The following is a 22,028-nucleotide window of genomic DNA, read 5'->3' on the forward strand; positions in this document are numbered from 1 at the left end:
AACAAACAATTCGATTAGTGCATCCATGTGACAAAGTTTCGTAAAGCGAAGTGAATTATATTTTCCAATGCTATTCATGCATATATTTCAGTAGGGTTATTTAAAAATGGCGGATGCATCGTCTTCCGATACTACCTCAGATTGTTGTAATGAATGGTTCTCTGATATTACCTCTGAAAAATCAGAATATGTTATAGTGGGCCAAAAACCATGTCTATCTCATCGTCGCAGTAAAAGACATTTCTTACAGAAGCTATTTTTAAGAGAGGTAACGTTGCTTAACCTTTAACATATACGTATATTAATGAAATTGACAAGAATTCAAATAACTATCACAAAACTTAAATAATTTAAAACGAAAGAATAGTAATAAAATTGAAAAAAAAATTTCAATTTTTTTTCAGTAATATATATTCATTGTCAAATGAAATATTATATTTAATACTAAATGGTTACAAGAAAAAATATTCTTTTGTTCTTGACCATAATTTTTTATCTCCTTTACTTTTTTCCTATTATAATTATTAATTATTGAATTAGTTAGCAAAGTATGATATATACAAAAAACAAAAAATAAAAGATAAAGGTAAAATGATTAAAAATTGAAAAAAAACAATGAGAATATTGTAAAAAGATTAATTTTTATAGATCAGAGGCTGTTTATCAGCGCACAATTATGCCTCAGAAGAAAGACTGTTTGCTACTGTACCTTCATGGAGACATTTACCACTGTTACATGTAATCCCAAAATCTGCATTAGAAGCAGGGTATGTTTTATATATAATTATACATTAATAGAAAATATAATAAAATGAAAAAATATTCTTTTATTGTCAATTTTGTAATAAAAATAATTATTATTATTAAAGACATATTGTAATGGGATTGACACAATGTGGTCAGTTTTTACTTACATACACATATACTATGGATGTGAGTGGCACTACTTCTTTATACAAATACTTATTACATTGGTGGGCTTTTACTCCAAATCATGTTGCACGTAAAGTTGCAGAGGTTACGCTTTTTGGTAATTACACTATCTATAGAGAACTCAGTATTGTAATATCTCAATGGCCAATGGAAAGAAATAAACTAGTAATACATGGTCTTTGGTAAAATTTCATTCAATTATTTTATTTAAATTTTTCATATATACAAATACAAAGAAATTAATGAGTATAAATTTTCAGTACAAATTGGCTACATCTTCAACCAACAGATAGAGCATACTTAACAATAACTACAGTACCATCTCTTGAAAATTGTAAAGACTGTTTAAAAGTAGCAGCATCTTATGAAGAAGAAGGTGAAGGTAATATTAATATATGATATTACTATATTACAGAAAATTAAAAAATATTTTTTATAAATTATTACAGAGCTAGCAGCAAACTGGGATGGTTGTGTACGATGTAACTGTCTTCAACATGGGCTCACTGTCCATACCACCTACGAAGTAATTTCTCCATATCCTAGGTTCCGTGCTACTGTCTGTTTGAATTATTGGAATCATGTGGTAGTTAACACAGGCAACTTTTTACATGTGCTCAGGGTGGACTTGGACATTCCAAAATCAAAAAACCAGAAGTCTAACGATAAACAGGATACTGTAATTTCTGATACGATGCCGTTAGACATGAGTGATGTCGAGGAATTGGATTACACTAAAACTGTGGAACGTTACGAGATTTCCGACGAGAAAATAAGCACATCTGAATGTGCTGCAGTTGATCAATCGCCACGATGCGAATTAAATATAGAACATGACTTTTTAGAAGAATCAATTAAATTAGATAAGTTAGGCCGTGATTCGTTAAATACCTCAAGCAGCAATCAAAGCGACTGTGTCTGTGATATAAATAAGTCTGCTGATGTCGTAGGTGTTAAGTCGTGCGGGTGCTCTGACAGCAGCGAGTGTAAATGTCGAAATAGTAGTCCAATCTCACGAATCGAACAACAAGCGATCTCGGTCAGAGATAAAATCTTACAGGATTTCTGCGAGGATATGTCTCAGGAGCTCAATATCGGTAGTGATTTAATTACACTAGTAAAACATCCTTCGTGTTCCCCACGATCTACACCGCAAAGACTTCCTTCTGATCTCAAAACTATGATATGGTCTTCGCCAATTCTAACGCCGCCCTCAGATATCTTGAAAACTCGGAATTCAGAATCTAGTCATAAAAGCACACGTAGTCAACGATCTAGTTCCCCTCAACCTGGTGCTTCAAAGGACAATAATATCGTTTCCGTTAACTCTCCTCTTCATTCGGTTTCTATGAGTCCATCTTCTTCATGTTCTTCGCGATTAATGTCACCTCCCATATCGCGATCCTTCCGTTATCCAAGTCCACGCAAAAGATCTAACTTACATTCTCCTCCTCCAATTGTGAATTCAGCACAGTCTAGAACAAGAGCTACACACAAGCTCATTCTTGAAGCTGAAAAAGCATATGAATTCACAGACGAAGCACAAGAAACTTGTGAGAAGCTTAGTTCATTTCGAAAACGAAGACTTGCTGATAAAAAATATGAATTTTGTGATGAAACTGAGGATGCCGAAAATATAGTTCCTTTCAAACATATACGGGATCAATTCAAACACCGTAGCTGTTCTATTTATCAAATATCATCCTCTCCTACAATGTCATCTGTATTGCCTAATGGTAGAAAACATTGGGTGGATTCTGATCAAAGTGAAACAGATGATATCAATGTTAATCAAGAAAATAATATATCAAATGAATTAATTATAGATTCAGGTAAAATAATTTTATATGATAAGTTTATATTAAGAAAAAAATTTTCAATTCTAAATAAAATTGATAATATTATTTTAATTTTAATTTATCAGCTGAAAAAAATGTATTACGTCCATTAAATCAGAATCAACTATCTAATGGAGGCATAAATAGGGATCGTTCTAATAAATATTCTATAAATTCCTCTCCATTAGTTCCAAAAATAAATTTACAATTTCCTAGCATAAAATGCACAGCACATTTCAAAAGAAGTTACATAGAACTTGATGATGAAATGATATCAGTTATTACAGATGTTGAAGGTAAATTATTTTATTTTTTAATAATTAAAATAAAAAAACAAACAAATATATATATATATATATATATATATATATATATATATATATATATATATATATATATTTTTTTACAGATGAGGAAACAGGAGGATATGTAAGTTATCAATGTGTACTTCCTATGCACGTCCATGGATCTGGTTATGTCCAAATGCAAATGATTAGCAATAGCAAAGCAGAAAAATTGGTATTGCATTTAAAACTTAGATAGTTTTATTCATCAATAGATCAAATTTATTACATTTTCAGATAGTACCATGTGTTTCAATAAATCAATTAAGTTTCGATATTGAAACGTTTTCTCATCATATTGCTGATTGGATTTGTATGAGATTTAAAAAGAGATATTGGCATTGCAGTGATTATGATATAGAAATAATAGATGTGTGCGCGTTAAGTGGTGATATTATCTGTCTATTAATTATGAAGATACAAGCTAGTGAAATTAGTAATCAAACTCAATGGTTCGTACTAGTTTATGTTCAGGAATTTTTGTTGCACTTCAAATACTTATTTTGGTGAAATACAGCTCTCAAGAGAGAAAACAGTACGAAGTGGGATGCAAATTTACATGGAACATCGATACAAGCCAATATAGAATAACTGATATATTACCATTAGAAGAAGTAAAACCTGAATCATGGAAGCCAAATTGTATGAATGTTCCAAATTTTCGAAGTCCATTATGGAACCCGACCAGACGTTTAGCACCAAAATTAAGAGAAAAGATACAACAACCATACGCGCACACAGTTCGATTTTTACATAACGAAATGACTTTGACAGGTGAATGTTTAAATTAAACAAAGCATTATTTTGAAAAAAATATATATAATATATTTTTTAGGCGAATCCATAACTAGACTTCATGATTTGGATAATTTGGTGGAATTTTACATAACACCAATGCCAAACTATTCTTCAATTGAATAGATAATTATCGACTAGATGATAAATTGCAAACAATATTTATTGTTATAAATCTAAGAATTTCATCATCGGTAAGATAGCGTGTACAATGTAATGAATGTATTGGAAACATACCCCATAGATTTATGATAACTATTTCAAAAAATCATTTCCAAACTTGAATAACAGATATAGCAGATGTAACACGTTGTATAGATTCTTACTGTGCTTTTTTAACGAGACTATCTAAATAAGTTTATTATTAAGTGCCACTATAATGAATTGTCCAAAACTTAACGACGTATTAAGGGTAATGATACAACGAATGTTATAAGCGATTGTAAATTGTATTCTAGTGCTATATATTGACTATCTATATATTATAGATAAACTTTGGTAATTACCAGATATAGGTAATTAAGAACTGATTGTCAATGAATGTATTGTGGTTTCAAATTAAGAAAAAGAACAAATAGTGATAAATTATTTAATATTTGGTCCCAAAATTAATTGATGAAAGAAAAATATATCTTAAGATACTTCATAATTGATTTTCTATATTGAAAATTATCCTATTATATCCATATATAGAATTAAATAAGTTTATTTACGTTTTTGCGTTAACTTTACGCAACCGCGTTATATCATAAAGCCATTTCATCATAACATCTTTTATATCTAAAAAATTGAAATATATACGAATTTGCAACATGTGCAACTATTTATTGCACTATAATTTATATAAGTATTAATCATATATTCTACAAAAAACATTTAAGATTTAAAAGATAAAGTTATTAATTTGTTATGAAGCAGCAATAAAGAAACTGAAAAGATCAGTTTCTTAAATGCAATAAAGTATATTATTGCACAAATGATGACTAAATTTTTTATCTTTGTAAACGCATAAGATAATTATTATATTTATATTCAAAAAACAAAAGATTGTATCATTCAAACAGGAATTTTAATAGGTGGTCCTATACTAACTTCAGATCCTATGCCATCTAGCTTTAAACCAGTAAGAATTTCTTCCCATGCATTCATACACTGTTGATAATGTCGAATTTGTCGATCTGCCATTGAAATTAACATATTTTTTAAATCCATTTGCTTTTCTACATTCCACCTTTGTAAATCACTTCGAAGATTTTCGTTCGCACATTCCACACGATCTTGTAATAATTCAGCTTGTTTTGCTAGTCGTGGAATGGTCTGACCAAGTCTTTCTAATTTTTCATCACGAGATTCTGCTTTCCAAAGTGATCCACCCCAATTTTGTGTTGAAGTATTACCACTTGTAGAATCCATTAACTATTTAAATAATGAGTATTATAAAATATTACATTTTATTAATGTTATCTAAATTTAAAAAGAAAATTTAAAATATACCTGATCCTTTTCTAATCTCTTTTTTGCCAATTCTTCAACAGTTATTTCATATTCAATTTGCATTGAATCGCGTCGGGATAAAGCACTTTTAACTGCATCTACATACGAAATATATTCTCGTTCTTCATTTGGGGTGCTTTCTAAAAGTTTTTGATGAGCCATTGCATTGCATTCTATTGCTTTAGCAATTGCCATTAGAAAAGGAGCCAATTCTGGCTCAGAAGTTGCCCATAAAGTAAAAATTGGATGTAATTGGTGTAATTCTAACAAATAATCTAGACATATATATATAATATTTAATAGAATTTATACTAAAAAAATAATAATGATATTTATGATTATATTATGATTTATAATACCTTGCCTTTCCTTATGTATACGATGATTTATCCTATCTATAGTTGCTAATTTTTCATTAAGAGCTATACAATAATCTCGAATTTGCTCGAATTCAAAATGGCGTTGTTTCATAGTATATGTACTTGCTATATTTTGCAAAGAATCAGTCATTTTAATAAGAACATTTCCACGATTTTTACGATGTATGAGAAATTCCTAAGAAAAATATAAATATAATATCTAAAAATATACTAAACAAAGAAATTATAAAAAATATTCTTACTGCAGGTTTAGTAGTCAAAAAGATGTACAAATTTTTGTCATAGCTAAGAATTGGATGATTTATAACTCTGTTAAGAAACATATGTAATAATTTCATGCGTGCTATAATAAATTCTTTGGAATAACGATCTAACTGAGCAAGTAATGTGTGTTTTCCAGGCATTGGCTGTAATAATAATAATAATAACAATAATAATAATAATAACAATAACAATAACAATAATAATAATAATAATGTGCAATAATAATAAAAATAATTTTCACAAATTATATAATAAAATAAGATAATATAATAAATTAAATTCATAAAAACTATTCTAAAAATAAACAAAAAAGTATAGGATTAATATGCTTCTAAAATATAATGTCTCACTGGTATAATATGTGTAGGATATGAATCTACTAATTTTTGTCTTAACCAAATAAAATCATTATAACGTCTTCTAACAATATATTCTCCTTCTTCAAATTCTTGTCTTGTGGACTGAAACATTATAGAAATTTTATCATTATTAATATATATATATATATATATAAATATTTAAAATAGAACTTACTTTTGTTGTTATACGAAAAGTAATATAAGTTTCAAGAGTTTCAAGATGCTTTTGAGGATTATCTACTTTTACTTGTAAATCTCTAGAATCTTTAGAATCTATCTGAAAATCTGATATTTCTTGCTCTGGCAAAGTAGAGAAACTGTCAATGGAGGGTGAAGCTATCTAAAAATTAAATTGTAAATTAAATGAAATAATATTAAATATATTAATTTTTATATAATTTAATTAGTTTAAATAATTTATATAATATATAAAAAATTAAAATAATTAATTAATAATGAAATTTTATGCGAAATTCTGATTTTTATTTCTGCAATATAATTATACATGTAGTAACTGTCAAAAATTACAGGTTATATTCTTACCACGGAACCTTCGATGGAAGTACTACAATTTGAAAGAAAATCAACATCACGATTCTCCTGTTTAATAACACCACCGACTGCTATTGTGCTTACTTCTAAAATTGCAGATTCTTCTGCATTTTTCTCACTCAAATTCTCCACTTCAATTTCTGAAGAAGTCATCATCTTTAAATTGTCAAGTATAAAGAACTGTATCAGTACTGCGTCACATGCGCAACATTAGATAAAACATGAATATGATACGCACATTGATCATATTTCAAAAATTTTTAAAACTTTTAAATATAAATAATTTGTATAAATTAAACTAATTATTAAGTTAAATTACAATTCGTGAGTATTATAATTTACCCGCCTTTTTTATTAAACTTTTTAAAAAAAGTTGTATATTGTTCTCTGCAATTGAAGAACTATAATTCGATCTTTGGTTGTTATAAAGCGTAGTTGAAAAAAGTTTATGATATTCTGGAATAAAGAGCAAATAATTTGCACCCGTGGAAACCGTATCTCGGGATACAATCGAAAGTTTTTCCCGCGATTAAAACTTAGAAACTTTCGCGTGGACTTCGCGAAAGTATGGAGTGGCAAGAAGAGGATGAATACAGTTCCATTTTTTCCAAGAGATATTCCATTATGATGGCGGAAGAATCCTCATTACCAATTATTTATTACCGATCACAAAATTTGTTATCGAGTAAGTTTTATGTATTATTTAAATAGTTAATGCATATTATTAATTATTTAAAAATTTTTTAATTCTATAATTTTAATCATTGAATATTATATATTTAATCAATTAAAAAAAATATATTTTTTACAATAATAGTATTAAGAGTTAAATTTCAAGATAATTAATAATTTACAATTTTCAATAACTTTAAATAACGCGCCGCATAAAAGCGCGGTATATTCATTGATTTAAACAAATTATATTTGGGATATATTTTAAAAGAATTATAAAAATTCTAATATATTGCACATTTAATCGGCTAAAAATCAACGACTAGTTTAAATGATTCATCAAAACAAAGCAAATGTTATAATGCAATTGGTCAGTATCATACTTATAATTATATACTGTACATTAACATATTCGTTTGCGCACGCATACAATTATAATATATATAATATATAATAAACTTTTGTTCATGAATAATATTTGTTGTTTCTGAACAAGAGATTTTTTAAGAAAAAACTTACAATTCAATCTTATCTCAACAAATATTATAGATTTTAGTGATTTAATCTTATATTTATATATTAGTATGAAAAAAGGCACGCGTGACTTTATTCACAAACGTATCATTAATTTTATGAACCCGCTTCAAAATTAATTTATATGAATATATTTTAACAAATAATTTGATTATTGTTAATATTTCGTTATAAGCAACTTTTAAAAATTTAAATTAACATTACATAATATTATAATTATTTATTAATTTAAAATATTAAATTTTATACATTTTTATAATGAATATTTATTATGATCTATACAAAATATAATATAATCTGTACAAAATTTAATTAGTCATTTATAAAATTCAATTAATTAAAACTTTAATAAAAAATTGAATTAATTAAAAAATTATATATTTTAAAGAATTAACATTATCTTATTTGTATGAAAATAAATTTTTATATGGTGTTAATTTTATATATATATATATTATATATATATATATATAATTAACACACACACACATATATATATATATATATATATATATATTAATCACTTTTGATCGAGTAATAAAATTGATAAATTTAAAAAAATAAAAAAGAAATATTTTCGAAAATTATAATGATATAAGTGCTTAGTTTGTTCATTTTCTATCGTAATTATCGCACCCTAGTAAATAAAAATTAGGTACGGTACTGATTGTGACGCGGGCAGTGATGCCGTAGTCAAGGCGACCGCAGCAGCAGACAACCAACACTCCGACTAGCCGTCGACAACAAAATATACAGGTTCGTCGGAGTGTGCTGCTCCGCTTTTCCACTTCTACGGTGCCTTGGCTGTCGCATGGTTTCCTGGGTGACAAACCCGGCGGTTCCTTGAACGGCAAAAGCTCGGTTGAAATACGTAGGGGGACACGTTCGGTCGCGCAAGTGCGTCCGGGCGTCGTATTGAAAGTACACGCCATTCATGAAGACAGGTGAGTAAAAAGAAATGTACGAACCGCGCTTTCTTATCATTCTAATTACAATTGTTCGTGCGCGTATTTTTGTAATTTTTTATAGAAAATTTTGGGATAAAATACAATATCTTCTGATATTCGATATCTTAATATCGTATCAAATTTATTATATTAATTTTATTATTCTTAATATATATTTATATAATGACAATTGATATAACTGATTATTCATAAATGTTATTAAACTATATCAAACTATTGAAATAATTCCAAATATTATTATTTCAAATTTTTGTAATTAAATTTATTGATATTTTTATATATTATTATAACATTTTATTATAAGCATTTATACATTAATATTTAATTTTCTTTTATGTGAAGATTATTGAATATTATTTATTGAATATTAATGAAAATAATTGAATAAAATATCTATATTATACATTTATATTTTTAGATATTTATACAAGAAGAGATTTTTATTAAACTTTGATTTTGTTGTAATTTAACACATTTAATGTCTTCAAAAATGTTATACTTTCTAAAACAATATATATTTGAATAATTTTTTTCTAAGATTAATTAATTTTTTTTATAGGAAATCATTACAGATTTTTTACTTTATTTTCCTTTTTTACATTGATTTTTAATAATTTCATGTACATTTTATTTAGAAGATATATATTTAAAATATACATCTGCATAGCATTTAATTAAAATAGATTTATTAATTCTATGTATTCAATTTAATGTATTTCTTGAAGTATAAAAAAATCATAGCTACAAAATATATAATTTTAGAGATTATTACAATTATTATTACAATTATACAAGATTATTTTCATTTTTTATATAATTTCTATGATATTAAAAAAAATTTTAAGTTTCAAATATTATAATAATTTTTTAATTTGTGAATATTTTTAGATATGTTTGTAATTTATATTTATAATATTGTACATTGTATATTATATTTTGAATTTATAAAAAATGTGAAAGAATATATATATTTTTTATTTTTTTTTATATGGAGAATATGTAATGTAATTAATAGATAAAGTATATAGTACTTTCAAGCATCAGTCATGCATAACAGAGGTCAAATGCATATATGTATAATCTGCTTTCTAATCATTTTTTAGAATGATATTGGGTATATTAAATACATCTATAATATATTTATTTCTTGAATTAATTATTATTTATAAAATAAAATATTATATTGAATTTTATATTGAAATTATATTTACAAACAAAAAACTAATTAATATATTTTTTTAATATTTTATAATATATTTTTTATATTATTTTTTATAATATACATTTTTTCACGGATGTACAACTTAATAAAATTTATTACTATTAGATAAAGCAAAGATTTAATATTCTCTAATTATACTTACGATTCGAGTTTTCCTATTGATACTTTCTACCCTCTTGACAAAAATTCTATATCTAGCCACGCATATGCTGCATTTTAGCCACCAACCCTCTTCTTTTCGTTTTTTTCCTTTAAAATATTATTTAATACCTGCTATCCTATAGGTACAGAATGTACCAATACAATTTGTTTAATTCATATTGGAAGCTTTCTGAGGCTTCTCTTTGATCTGTAAATTATTGAATGCTGCACACCTGTGAGAAATTACGTAGACAATCTGTCTTTTATGTAGGTTAGGATATTTGTTAATCTATTGTTACGGCTAATAGTCGATCATCATTCAATCATATTCGATTTTTTTATTTATTAAATTTTTGATATACAATATGTATTTTTAAATTTATCATAATAAAAATGATTAACTCCATTGTAGTATTATTTTTTCAATATTTAAGTGATTGTTATATTTGTTACAATATAAAAAATAATCAATATATCCTTGCACATTGTATCATATTATATTTATATAAAAAATATATATAAAATTTGTTTTCAATTATAAATATTTATTTTCATTTGCATTTAAAACTTAAAAAAAACTTACTAGAAAATCTTAGAGACAATTTGAAATCTATTTAATAAAAATATTGTTTTATTAAATTTATTAATTTATCAATTAATTATATTTTTTAATAATTATATTTTATAAATGGAATATAGCAATTTTTTTATGTTGAATTTGTTAGAATATATTATTAGTATTTGTATATATATTTGGTTATAGATACTTCCTTTCACAAACGAGGAACTAATAGTGGTAGTGATACAGTGGGAGTAGAAAGAGGTGAAGGAGTGATTGCCATGACTACGACAGGAGCTCAGTATGCCCTTGCAGCATCTACCAGAGCTAATAACAATGGGGGTAACTCTACAACAGTGGGGGTAGAACCTAAGCCAAGCGTTGTTGTCGTGACTACTTCTAGCTCCAGTGGCAGTGGTAATGCAGCACAAAGTCAATCTACAAGGGGACAGCAACTTATCACTGTTGTTACTAGTTCTGATCCTTCTAGCCCAAACAATTTGCAACCTATACAGGTTTGTTAAATTATATAGTATTTAAAAATTTTTTTTTATAATAAGATTTCTTTTTAAAATATTTAATAATTATTTTATATAAATAATTTTTATTAAAATATATTAAATATTATAAATAATTTGAGATTGAAAATGATATAAGCAAATTGAAATAAGAAAATGATTTCTAAATATTTTTGCTACAGAAATTTATTGTTGATCATGAGAACATGCATACTATAAATAATAATTTAGTTATTGGTTCAGGATCCACTTGAAGCAGCTGCAGATTCTTCCAATGGCTCAACAGGTACTCCAGCACATGTTACAGCACAAGTAGTAGTGAATACTACCCATTCTGGTCAGCATACCCTCGTTGATTCTGATGCTGCATCTACGTCTGCTGGTACCATTGTCAGTGGATCACCACATTTTATTACAGTAACAGGTATGTTTTAAGTAAAAAATAATTTCAACATTTTTATTTCATTCAGCTGTTAGTTTTGAAGTTGTCAACTATATTTTTACAAAATATTCAAATCTGAAAAATTGGTCTTAAAAATTAGTATTGATATGAAAATTAAAATAAATTGGGACACTCCTTATAAGTTCCTTATGAGTATGTTAGGGGTGAGTATCAGGATCAGTTTGAAAAAAAATTATAGTGTTTGAGTAGAGATTTGGCCCTTTCCATGCTGCTGAAAAACATGCACCTCTGTTCTTCTACTCTGACTACACTAGGCACCAGTGATTCACCATCCTACGCATCCCTCACAACGGCAGTAGGTGAGGGCAGAATATAATCAGCATGCATTATTTTTAGTTATTAATATACTATTTATTTGTAAAATAGCTACATATTATTTATTATTATGTGCTTATTAATCTTGCATGTTTTAATATATCTATACTTTTTTACTTGTATGATAATAATAAAAAGCAAATATTAAATTTGGATATCAAATTTTATTTTAAGAATGCAAGTGTATGTTTAGATACATATTATATTTTTTAGCAATTGGAAAGGTATAATTCTATAAGTATTGAGTATATTTTCAAAAACTTAATTTATGTGAAACATATTAATTATATAAACAAATTAAAATATATTATATTTGTTTCAGTGTCTGGTGAACCAGAGGCTGTGGGGTCTGAGTCGGTTTCTCATCCTACTTATGTTCAATATGTTGAGGGAGATGGTTCCACATATATACCAACAAATGGCCAGATGTAAGTATTATTTATTTGTAATCCTTCACAAGAAGATGAAACAGTATTTATATTCTCATTCTTATTCTCAATTTATTGTTTATAATATGTGAGAGAATATAAACATTGTTTATATTCTCATCTATTCATCTTCTTTGGCAAATATACATCAATGTATACATATCAACATATCAATATATCAATGTTACATTTCAGTTGTTTCATTAAATTTTATATAATTTATGATTTATAGGACATATCCTGTATATGCTGTTGGAGAGGCAGGAGCAATGTACACTCCTGCTTCTAGTCAATATTATACACCAGCAACTACTCCAGTAACATATGCTCAAGTAATTTATAAAAAATCTTATGTTCAATTAATAAGTAAAATGATACTTATATGATAAAATGAAACTTATTATATATTTATAATATTAATATAAATTATAATCATATTAATGAAAATAATATTTTATTGTATCTACTATCAGGTTACTGGTCAAGGTTCAAATTCTACAACTGGTCAATTGTTATCTCAAGGTAATGGGACATATCTTATTCAACAGAGTGTTGTAGACGGAGATCCAACAGCACACGCGTTAATATCTGCAGCCACTGCACGTGCTAGTCCACAAACGGAAAATACGGTAAAATAGCAATGCATGTTTATAGTTTTTGATGCTCTTAATTTTTTTATATTTTTTTATATTTGTGTAAATATTTAGAAGTAATACATATTCTGTAGATATTTTTTATATCTGTAATAGGAATATGGATTATTTTAGAAAATTATATAGAATAAAAATTTATAATAAAATTATTTTTTGAAATTGGATTTAATAAGTATTGGTATGTTGGTTTATTTGATAGGAAACTGTGGTTAGCGGAGGTGGAGGGGCATATTTGATCAGTGGTAATTCAGGAAATACTACTGTCACTGTGGAAGATGCTGCAACAGCAGCTGCAAATATGACGCATGCAACTAGAGTTTCTCAAGCAACAGTAAGCTGATAAATACTAAATTATTTGCAAACTAAACACTAATTTATCAAGACTGCTTTTTTTAAAAATACTTTTTTATATGAGCTTTATTATAGCTCAAAATTTGGTTTTACAATAAAGCAAAAAAAATATTTTTTAATAAAAATAAATGTTACTAGTGTTTATATGCATACTATTCATTGTTAAGGAATTTTTTTAGAACAACATTGAAATTCTATTCTTCTATTTATCATTGGAATGCTGTTATAATCTTATTTATAAACATTTTTTTTTTTTTCAAATTTTATTTGAGATTTTTATTTGTGATTTATTTTTATGATTTTCTATCATATTTTTTTTTAATTTATCAAACTCTCATTCCTTCTTGAAAATTTTTTCTAAGCAAAACAATTTTATATGTAGTTTTATGTAATTTTATTTAATTTTTAATTTAAATCTAATATTATATCTAATATTTATAAATAATATAATTTTAAAGTTAATAATTTTTATAATAATTTTTATCTATTAGGTTCATTGGTTGCTTGAAAATTATGAAACAGCAGATGGTGTCTCTCTTCCAAGATCCACTCTTTATAATCATTATTTACGTCACTGTTCTGAAAATAAATTAGATCCAGTAAATGCTGCAAGTTTTGGAAAACTAATACGTTCCGTTTTTTTGGGCTTAAGAACCAGACGTTTAGGCACGAGGTAAAAAACTTTATTATTTTTTATTTTACATTTTTAATTATCATTTAATTATCTTTTACAGAGGAAATTCAAAATATCATTATTATGGAATTCGCGTTAAACCTAGTTCTCCTTTGGTCATGCTAAATGAAGATGGAACACCTCGTCAACAACAAAATACAAATTCACAAACAAAACGATTCAAATTTGTAAATCAAAAACAGGATACTACATATGAAAATAATCCACATTCAAATACAAACATTTCTTCAAATAATTCACCACCACAATATCATCAATATCTTGGTGAAGCAAGTGGTGCCATTCCGGAATTTCCAGAAATAATAGTTGGGCATAGTTCATCTCTTCCAGAAGATTGTACGTTAGAAGATATTGATACGTTCCGTAGCATATATAGAGAACATTGTGAAGCTTTTTTAGATGCTGTTCTCAATTTTGAATTTGCTACTGTTGAAAGTCTTTGGAGAGAATTTTGGCGTAGTCAAGACAATAATAATGGTGATGAATGTGAGGAGGAAAAATATTTATCAAAGTAAGATTATTATATTTGATTTCATCAAAAATATAATTAAAAATAGTTTATGATTAAAAATTTATTAATATTTTGTGTTTTTTTTAGGACTAAGCTATATCAGATGTGTAAATGTTCAGAAGTTCAAGATTTCATAAGGAAAGTTGATTATACGTTTTATCAAAATTTGGTAGAAGTATTAATGCCTAATGTATTGCGACCCATACCAAGTGAGTTGATCATTGATCATTCCATTGTCTATTAATTATATCATTACAATATTAATTATAATACAATCTTTAGGTTCATTAACACAATCTATTCGAAATTTTGCAAAAGGATTAGAATCGTGGTTAACATCAGCAATGGCTGATTGTCCAGAAGAAATGACTCAAATAAAGGTATATATTTTTATTTTTATTTATATTTATAAATTTATTTTAATAAATATTTTATTTTAGTTGACTGCTGTATCTGCATTTGCTCAGACACTAAGGCGTTACACATCATTAAATCATCTTGCTCAAGCTGCACGTGCAGTGCTTCAGAATTCTAGTCAAATAAATCAAATGCTAGCTGATTTAAATCGTGTTGATTTTCATAATGTGCAAGAACAGGTACATATATTTATTAATTTAAAATTATGTACATATATTTAATAATTTAAAATAATGATTTTTTATGAAAAATTTATGTTTGTTTGTAGGCTTCTTGGGTATGTCAATGCGATTATGCAATGGTACAACGTCTTGAAGCAGATTTTAAAGTAACGCTACAACAACAAAATTCATTAGAAGATTGGGCAATTTGGTTAAAAAGCGTTGTAACAAAAGTTCTTAAACCATTTGAAGAAAAACCAACATTTGCAAAAGCTGCTCGACAATTTTTGCTCAAGTGGTCTTTTTATAGGTAATTATTCCAAATATAAAGATTATGGTTAATTGCTTATTATTTTGATCATCTTTTGATTTTTTATTTGATAGTTCCATGGTTATTCGTGATCTTACTTTAAGAAGTGCAGCTAGTTTTGGGTCTTTTCATTTAATTCGATTATTATATGATGAGTACATGTTTTACTTGATTGAGCATCAAGTAGCAGTTGCCACAGGAACAACTCCAATTGCAGTAATGGGAGACGTGTGTATTTTTAACAAACAATAAGAGATATGGTATGTTTAATAATTATTAAATTAATAATTAATGTTATTTTTTTTTCAGAAAAGTCAAAATTGCTCTTTAATTAGCGCATTTGGTGCCACTTCTAATGGAGGTAAGTTATATTTATTTTATATTAATGAGATTTCTTGTATTTGTATAAAATTTATAATTTTGAAATTTTCCCTTTAGATACATCAAACGCGAATCAACCAAAACGTATGAAACTAAGCTAACTGCGTGCCTACGCCTTTTAGTTTTGAAAATAAGCCATTAGCACCTGAGAATGACATTAGCACAAGAGCATGCAGGCCTATTAATACACTAGTCCTATAAATTATAATTTTATATAAGATGAGATCTTATTGTATTATGACTTTGACAAAGAAGATTTTTGCATAACGAACGCCCAGGATGTATACAATCTAAGTAAGTTTGTGTGATATAACATGTAGAATATGTAATGCAATCATGAGTTGAAATCTACTTTAGGAGATTATTATTTTTTTATTCATTTTTGTATCTCTTAATTAGAATTTTTTTTTGATAAATAGAATCCAAAAATATTTTTAATTTTAAAATTATAATTATACATATAAATAAAATTTTAACTTTAAAGAAAATGAAAATTAATTGGAATAATCAAAAGTCATATATCTTCTAAAAACGTATTATTACTATACTTCTAATAAGAGTTATAAAATGATTATATAGATGAAATATAATTTCGGTCTTTTTAACGTTGTTCGTTAAAATTTTTGCTATCGATTTTCATTATTCAATTATATATGAATATTGGCCAATTATTAATTAATATAATACTCATTAGTATAATACTTTATTATTCTATTTTTTTTAATTATATATCTATAGTATCACTCATTACATATATAATAGTATAAAAAACGAGCATTGTACTGATTGATAATTTTCCAATAGTTTCATTTTTAATTGGATAATAAAAATTGAATAATGTAAAAATATTCTGAATAAATGACAAAAAATAAATAACTTACGTTAATTTAATAAAATAGATAATGTAATTTTTTAGCTTTTTGCATTTATTCCAAATGACATTAATTGCATTTTTTCATGTCTAAGAAGTTTAAATCAAGATTATATTTAAATATTCATAACTTTTATCATCATATAAATTTAAAATTAATATTTTTGGCTTCTATTTATCAAAAACTAACGATAGATTAAAAAAAAGTAAAAAATTAATGATTTCTTAAAATAAATTTCAACGCTATTATGCATATAATGCAACTGTAAGGTATCGCTGGCACGATGTTAGTACATTAATGTATTATCTAGTCGAACCATCTTTGAAATGTATATGGGACCATGAATTTATCATGCCCTTATAGTATTCAATATTAAAAGCTTACTCGACTATTTTCTTCGATTATTTCAAGTTTCTTTTCTTTCAAAATCTTCATGAATTAAAAAAATTCAAATATAACAAAATTATTATTATTTAAAAATTTATCAATTGTTTATGATTTGAATATCGTATCATTTAAAATATTTTTATTTTTAGCATATTACACAAAAATTAAGTCGGGTGAGCTTAAATAACAAACATTAGTTTGTGCAAAAGAAAAGTCGCAAAGACAGCATTTTTATGGGGAAAAAATCATTTTCCTATAATTCATATCGACGAATTCCATTTTGCACAAATAATTGAGTAATATTTTACCAGATCCTCTTTATCGACGATATTGTCAAAAAAAAAAAAAAAAAAATATTCCTACTGGAGTAAACGCAAATTAGATCACTATAATATAATCGATACAAGTTTTAAGAATTTCCAACATTCATATTTTTTAATGTAATTTATTAATTATACATTGAGCTAAAGAGTTTTGTTGTGAGATCGCTGTGTGTGTTACACTATATATATTCTTTCAGTATTTTTAAACGAATAGTACAAAACAGCGACAAAAAATGGTAAAATGTAATAAATGGTATAATGTAATCGTTTTGATTTACTGATAGAATATACACTATGGTTCTTATATTAATGTACATATATAAACAGTGTGACGAAGAATTGCATAGTTGTTAAAATTTAATGAAAAAGACAAAAAATATGCAAATTGTAATAGTAAACATTGTGAGTGTCTTCAAACATATTTCGCATTTATTACATAATTTTAATATATTTAAATGTAAAAGAAGTTTGTATTGATAAATGATTTGTATTTGTAGACACTCAAATCATTTATTTATGTAGTAAAAAGTAACTAAATTTCAAATGTGTATTTGTAAATTTCACGTTAAATTTTTTTGTTACATATATATTATTTTAAAAAAGTATGTCAAAAATATGTCAAAATATGCAAACTGTTACAAAAAATTGAAGACATACATAATATATTTTTTATGTACGGTATTTATTAATACCATTTTTCATCATTTATGATATATAAATTTAATTATATATTACAACTATTTTTTAAATATGAAAATTAGTTGAATTAATGAAAATACTAATTATTTAAGATACAATGCCAAAAGACTCAATTTTAATTTGATATGTTCATTTCTGTAAGCATTTTAATGTATTTCGAAAAAGAGTATAAATTGTTGCCTATTGCAGATTTATTAAAACTTTCGTAATCGTTATTATGTTTTGTTTCCAAAAAAATTTTTTATATTTCTAAATTTTTCATATTTTATATATTTTCATTTCACGTTACATATATATTACTTTAACACGAACGAATATATATAGTTTCATATCTTTAGAGACAAGTACAAAATTTCAGCTAAATTGATATGTATTGCTTATATGTATTAATAATGAATATTAGAAAATTCTACTAAATTATTTATGTAAGATAAAAAATTCATTTGTGATACTTGCAATCTAGTAAACTTGAATTATAATATCATTTTAAGTTTCTGGAAATGCTACATGCATGTAAATAAAATTAAGCCTGTATTTTTATGACAATGACTAATGAATATCTGGGATGAATATATCAAAATATTATTTCTTCCAAAATTGAGAATTACATGTAAGTTCGTTTAGATACAGGATTATTGATGCTGCAAATGTATTTTTTATTGCAAAGCACTAATATGTAGATTTAAGTAGGCATTGTAAAATCACATCAATTTTACAAAAATCGAAAATTATTATGTCAGAATATATAAATTATCTGATTTTCCAAGAAATATCTCAAATCAGAACATATTTTGAAGTGTAGAAAATGAATAATTGCATAAATGTTTAAAGCCATTATAAGATAATACTACGTTTTAATATTGGATTGAAAAAAAGAAACTCATATAACAAACTAAATGTTTGGCAAAACTTGGTGCCTTTTATTTCATACAAGAATGAAAACATTTTTTTACTGTACCTTGATTATATAAAGAATCGAGGTCAAACGACCAAAATGAACAAAATAGATATTTATGCTCTTCCCCTTTAGGGCTTCTTTTATAATGTTTTACTTTTTAAAAAGAATTAGAAAGTTTTTTAAAATAATAAAATAGAAAAATGAATTAAATGAATGTATGGAAGAAAATTTTTACAAAATATACATTTTGTAAAAATAGCGAACAAAAAATATTGCTTTTTAAATTTTTTCTTATATGATTCTTTTTGCATAAAAAATTTGTTTTAAAGTAAAATTTACTTTGTTGAAGGTTATAATAATGGGTACTATATACTGATTAAATTTATTACAATGCGATATTCGCAAATAGTTTTTACGAAAATATATATATATTTATTTATTATATAAAAGTATTGCATACTAGTCAAACTTAGATTTAAGTCAAAAACAGGGATTGAATATCACACAGAAAATTAACCATTGATTGCGCATTATATTATTTGTGCAAAAGGAAAAGATAGAATATTTCTATAACTATAATGAGCTTATACATGTAAAAATTAATGATATCTGTATTAAGTGTAAGAATGGCTTTCTAAGAAATTTATGTTTCTTTTCTTGTCAATAATTCATTCAATGATGGCAAGTATGATTGAATATAGAAATATATGTTAATTAAATTCATTTTTGAAATAACATATTTAAAAATTAAAATCAAACAAAGATATCCTACTACATAAAAATAAATACTATTTAATTCAATGTTTTATATGTTGTTCTATATTCATCGATACTTGCTTGTACTTTGTACTTTTTAGGTATGATCGCTGTTTGTAAGTTTCACATAGTTATCAATCAGCTTCACAAAGTGCAAGCAATTGTAGTCTTGTTATTGATGATAAAAGATCAAACTTAACACAGTTTCCTATGTTGCGAAAGAAGACGGCCTTAAATAATTCCAGTTGTAAGACAGAAAAAAAGATTTTAGTATGTTGTTAAGAGATGAACACTGAGAACAAATGAAGAAAAAGAAAATTAAGAGATACTGCTGAAAAAGGAAAAGTAAAAATATCGTTTTCCTTATAACTTAAAGAAAATATTTTGATACCTCCAGATTTGCACAAGTCGAGTGTCATTCATTATTACTTAAATAAGATTATTTTTACTGAATGCAGCTCAAAATGATAATAATTTGTATAAATTACATGAGATTTAAGAAGCTCTAAGAATTGTGTGAATGTGTGAATCACAAAAAAATGAATAATAAATATATGTTTAAAACTTGTAATTTTATGTTTATTATCTAATTCATGAATCTATGAATTGAAAAATATTTTAAATAAAATATTGAAAATTCATTGATAATAATATCAAATATTTGTATATTCATAGGATATTTGGAAGATTGATTCTAAAAATTAAAAAAAATATTTTTAAAAATTTTTAAATATTTTTATCATTAATATAATAATTTAATTTAGATTTATTTATAAGTTATAAACAATTTGAGTTTGCATTAAATAAAATGTTTGGAAATAGAAAGATTTTTGTTTCATTCTATCTTGTTTCATCTAAGATGAACTTAAATTGTTTATAATTTAATATATATTATAACTTAATAAATAACTCTTATTGTTTTTTATATAACAATTTCTGTATTTATTTTGGTTTATAGTAAAATATTTAGTTTTATAGTAGAATCAGCTCTCCAAAGAAGTTCTACAAATATATTAAATACCTTGTATGTTATAAACTATAAAGAAAAGGTGAATCTTTAAAATTAATTAAATAAATAAATTTTTCTATTGCAGCATAAACAGTTGTATTTTTTATTTTACGAAAACTAATTCATGAAAAAATGAAACAGGAAAACAATTTCTTAAATTATTTTTTAGGTTTTAAATTATCTTTTATTGAATTTATGTGAAAACAGAAAAATTTATTTGCCTAAAGATTAACAGTTTTATTTTTTATTTATAATTTATAATATATACAGAATATATACAAACAAAAATATATACAGTGTAATGAAAAGCAATCAAGTATAGATGTATATATTATAATAGATATATACATATGACATGAAGACAAAATTAATTAGATAAGTTTTTAAGATTTTAAGATTTATAAAGTTTTTAAGATTAATCCAAAAACTAAAAATAATATTGATTATATATAAAGAAGAAATCATATATAAAAAGAAAAATTAAAATTATGTCTTTTATAAGATATTTTAAATCATTAAATTCGGTAAGAAAGAATTGAAGAAATCGATAAATTTATTTTTTATTTTTCTGAATATTATATTTTTTTAATAATTATTAATAATGTGCAATATTTTACTTTATTTGTAATTGTATTTACTATAAAGTTACAATTAATTTAAAAATTTTTTTTGAATAAAATAAGAAAAAAAAATTATATTTTAAAAGTTTATTTTTATAAAAATTTATTTTTTCAATTTTTATATATGTTAATAAATATAAAAAATAATTAGAAAATAATTCGCATTTATAATAATAAATCTTATTTAAATGCGAAGATTTGTATGTA

General features: G+C 25.0%; 3 protein-coding genes across 17 annotated transcripts; 2 read left to right on the plus strand and 1 right to left on the minus strand.

The window, feature by feature from the left end:
• The first annotated feature begins 72 nt into the window (after window positions 1-72).
• Window positions 73-4,331, plus strand: LOC100576972. 2 transcript variants are annotated; one of them, XM_026442296.1, is made up of 10 exons: window positions 73-268; window positions 649-767; window positions 870-1,115; window positions 1,194-1,315; window positions 1,383-2,765; window positions 2,858-3,067; window positions 3,181-3,290; window positions 3,353-3,567; window positions 3,633-3,889; window positions 3,951-4,331. In XM_026442296.1, the coding sequence occupies exons 1-10, from the start codon at window positions 107-109 to the stop codon at window positions 4,034-4,036; spliced, it is 2,910 nt and encodes a 969-aa protein (XP_026298081.1). In that variant the 5' UTR covers window positions 73-106; the 3' UTR covers window positions 4,037-4,331. The 2 variants fall into 2 exon arrangements, with proteins under 2 accessions (XP_026298081.1, XP_026298082.1); XM_026442297.1 differs by having other exon boundaries at window positions 1,194-1,309.
• On the minus strand, window positions 4,056-10,612 carry LOC409154 (sorting nexin-30). Its single transcript, XM_006564589.3, has 8 exons — window positions 10,498-10,612; window positions 6,951-7,115; window positions 6,583-6,747; window positions 6,399-6,509; window positions 6,027-6,191; window positions 5,764-5,959; window positions 5,405-5,679; window positions 4,056-5,326 (listed from the first exon to the last, which is right to left on the minus strand). The coding sequence occupies exons 2-8, from the start codon at window positions 7,113-7,115 to the stop codon at window positions 4,967-4,969; spliced, it is 1,437 nt and encodes a 478-aa protein (XP_006564652.1). The 5' UTR covers window positions 10,498-10,612; the 3' UTR covers window positions 4,056-4,966.
• On the plus strand, window positions 7,302-17,903 carry LOC411674 (transcription factor RFX3). Of its 14 annotated transcripts, none has more exons than XM_006564585.3 (18): window positions 7,302-7,644; window positions 8,807-9,109; window positions 11,260-11,570; window positions 11,805-11,997; window positions 12,291-12,335; window positions 12,674-12,779; window positions 13,012-13,111; window positions 13,253-13,408; window positions 13,632-13,763; window positions 14,275-14,456; window positions 14,518-14,988; window positions 15,076-15,197; window positions 15,271-15,368; window positions 15,429-15,584; window positions 15,674-15,876; window positions 15,951-16,104; window positions 16,186-16,237; window positions 16,315-16,706. In XM_006564585.3, the coding sequence occupies exons 2-18, from the start codon at window positions 9,100-9,102 to the stop codon at window positions 16,356-16,358; spliced, it is 2,535 nt and encodes an 844-aa protein (XP_006564648.1). In that variant the 5' UTR covers window positions 7,302-7,644; window positions 8,807-9,099; the 3' UTR covers window positions 16,359-16,706. The 14 variants fall into 14 exon arrangements, 12 of the variants coding, with proteins under 12 accessions (XP_006564648.1, XP_006564642.1, XP_006564643.1 ...); XR_003305168.1 differs by lacking the exon at window positions 8,807-9,109 and adding an exon at window positions 17,666-17,903 and having other exon boundaries at window positions 7,499-7,644; window positions 16,315-16,551; XM_016913474.2 differs by having other exon boundaries at window positions 7,500-7,644; window positions 8,848-9,109.
• Window positions 17,904-22,028: the final 4,125 nt, after the last annotated feature.

The sequence above is a fragment of the Apis mellifera genome, linkage group LG8 (genome assembly GCF_003254395.2).
Source record: "Apis mellifera strain DH4 linkage group LG8, Amel_HAv3.1, whole genome shotgun sequence".
NCBI classification, from domain to species: domain Eukaryota; kingdom Metazoa; phylum Arthropoda; class Insecta; order Hymenoptera; family Apidae; genus Apis; species Apis mellifera.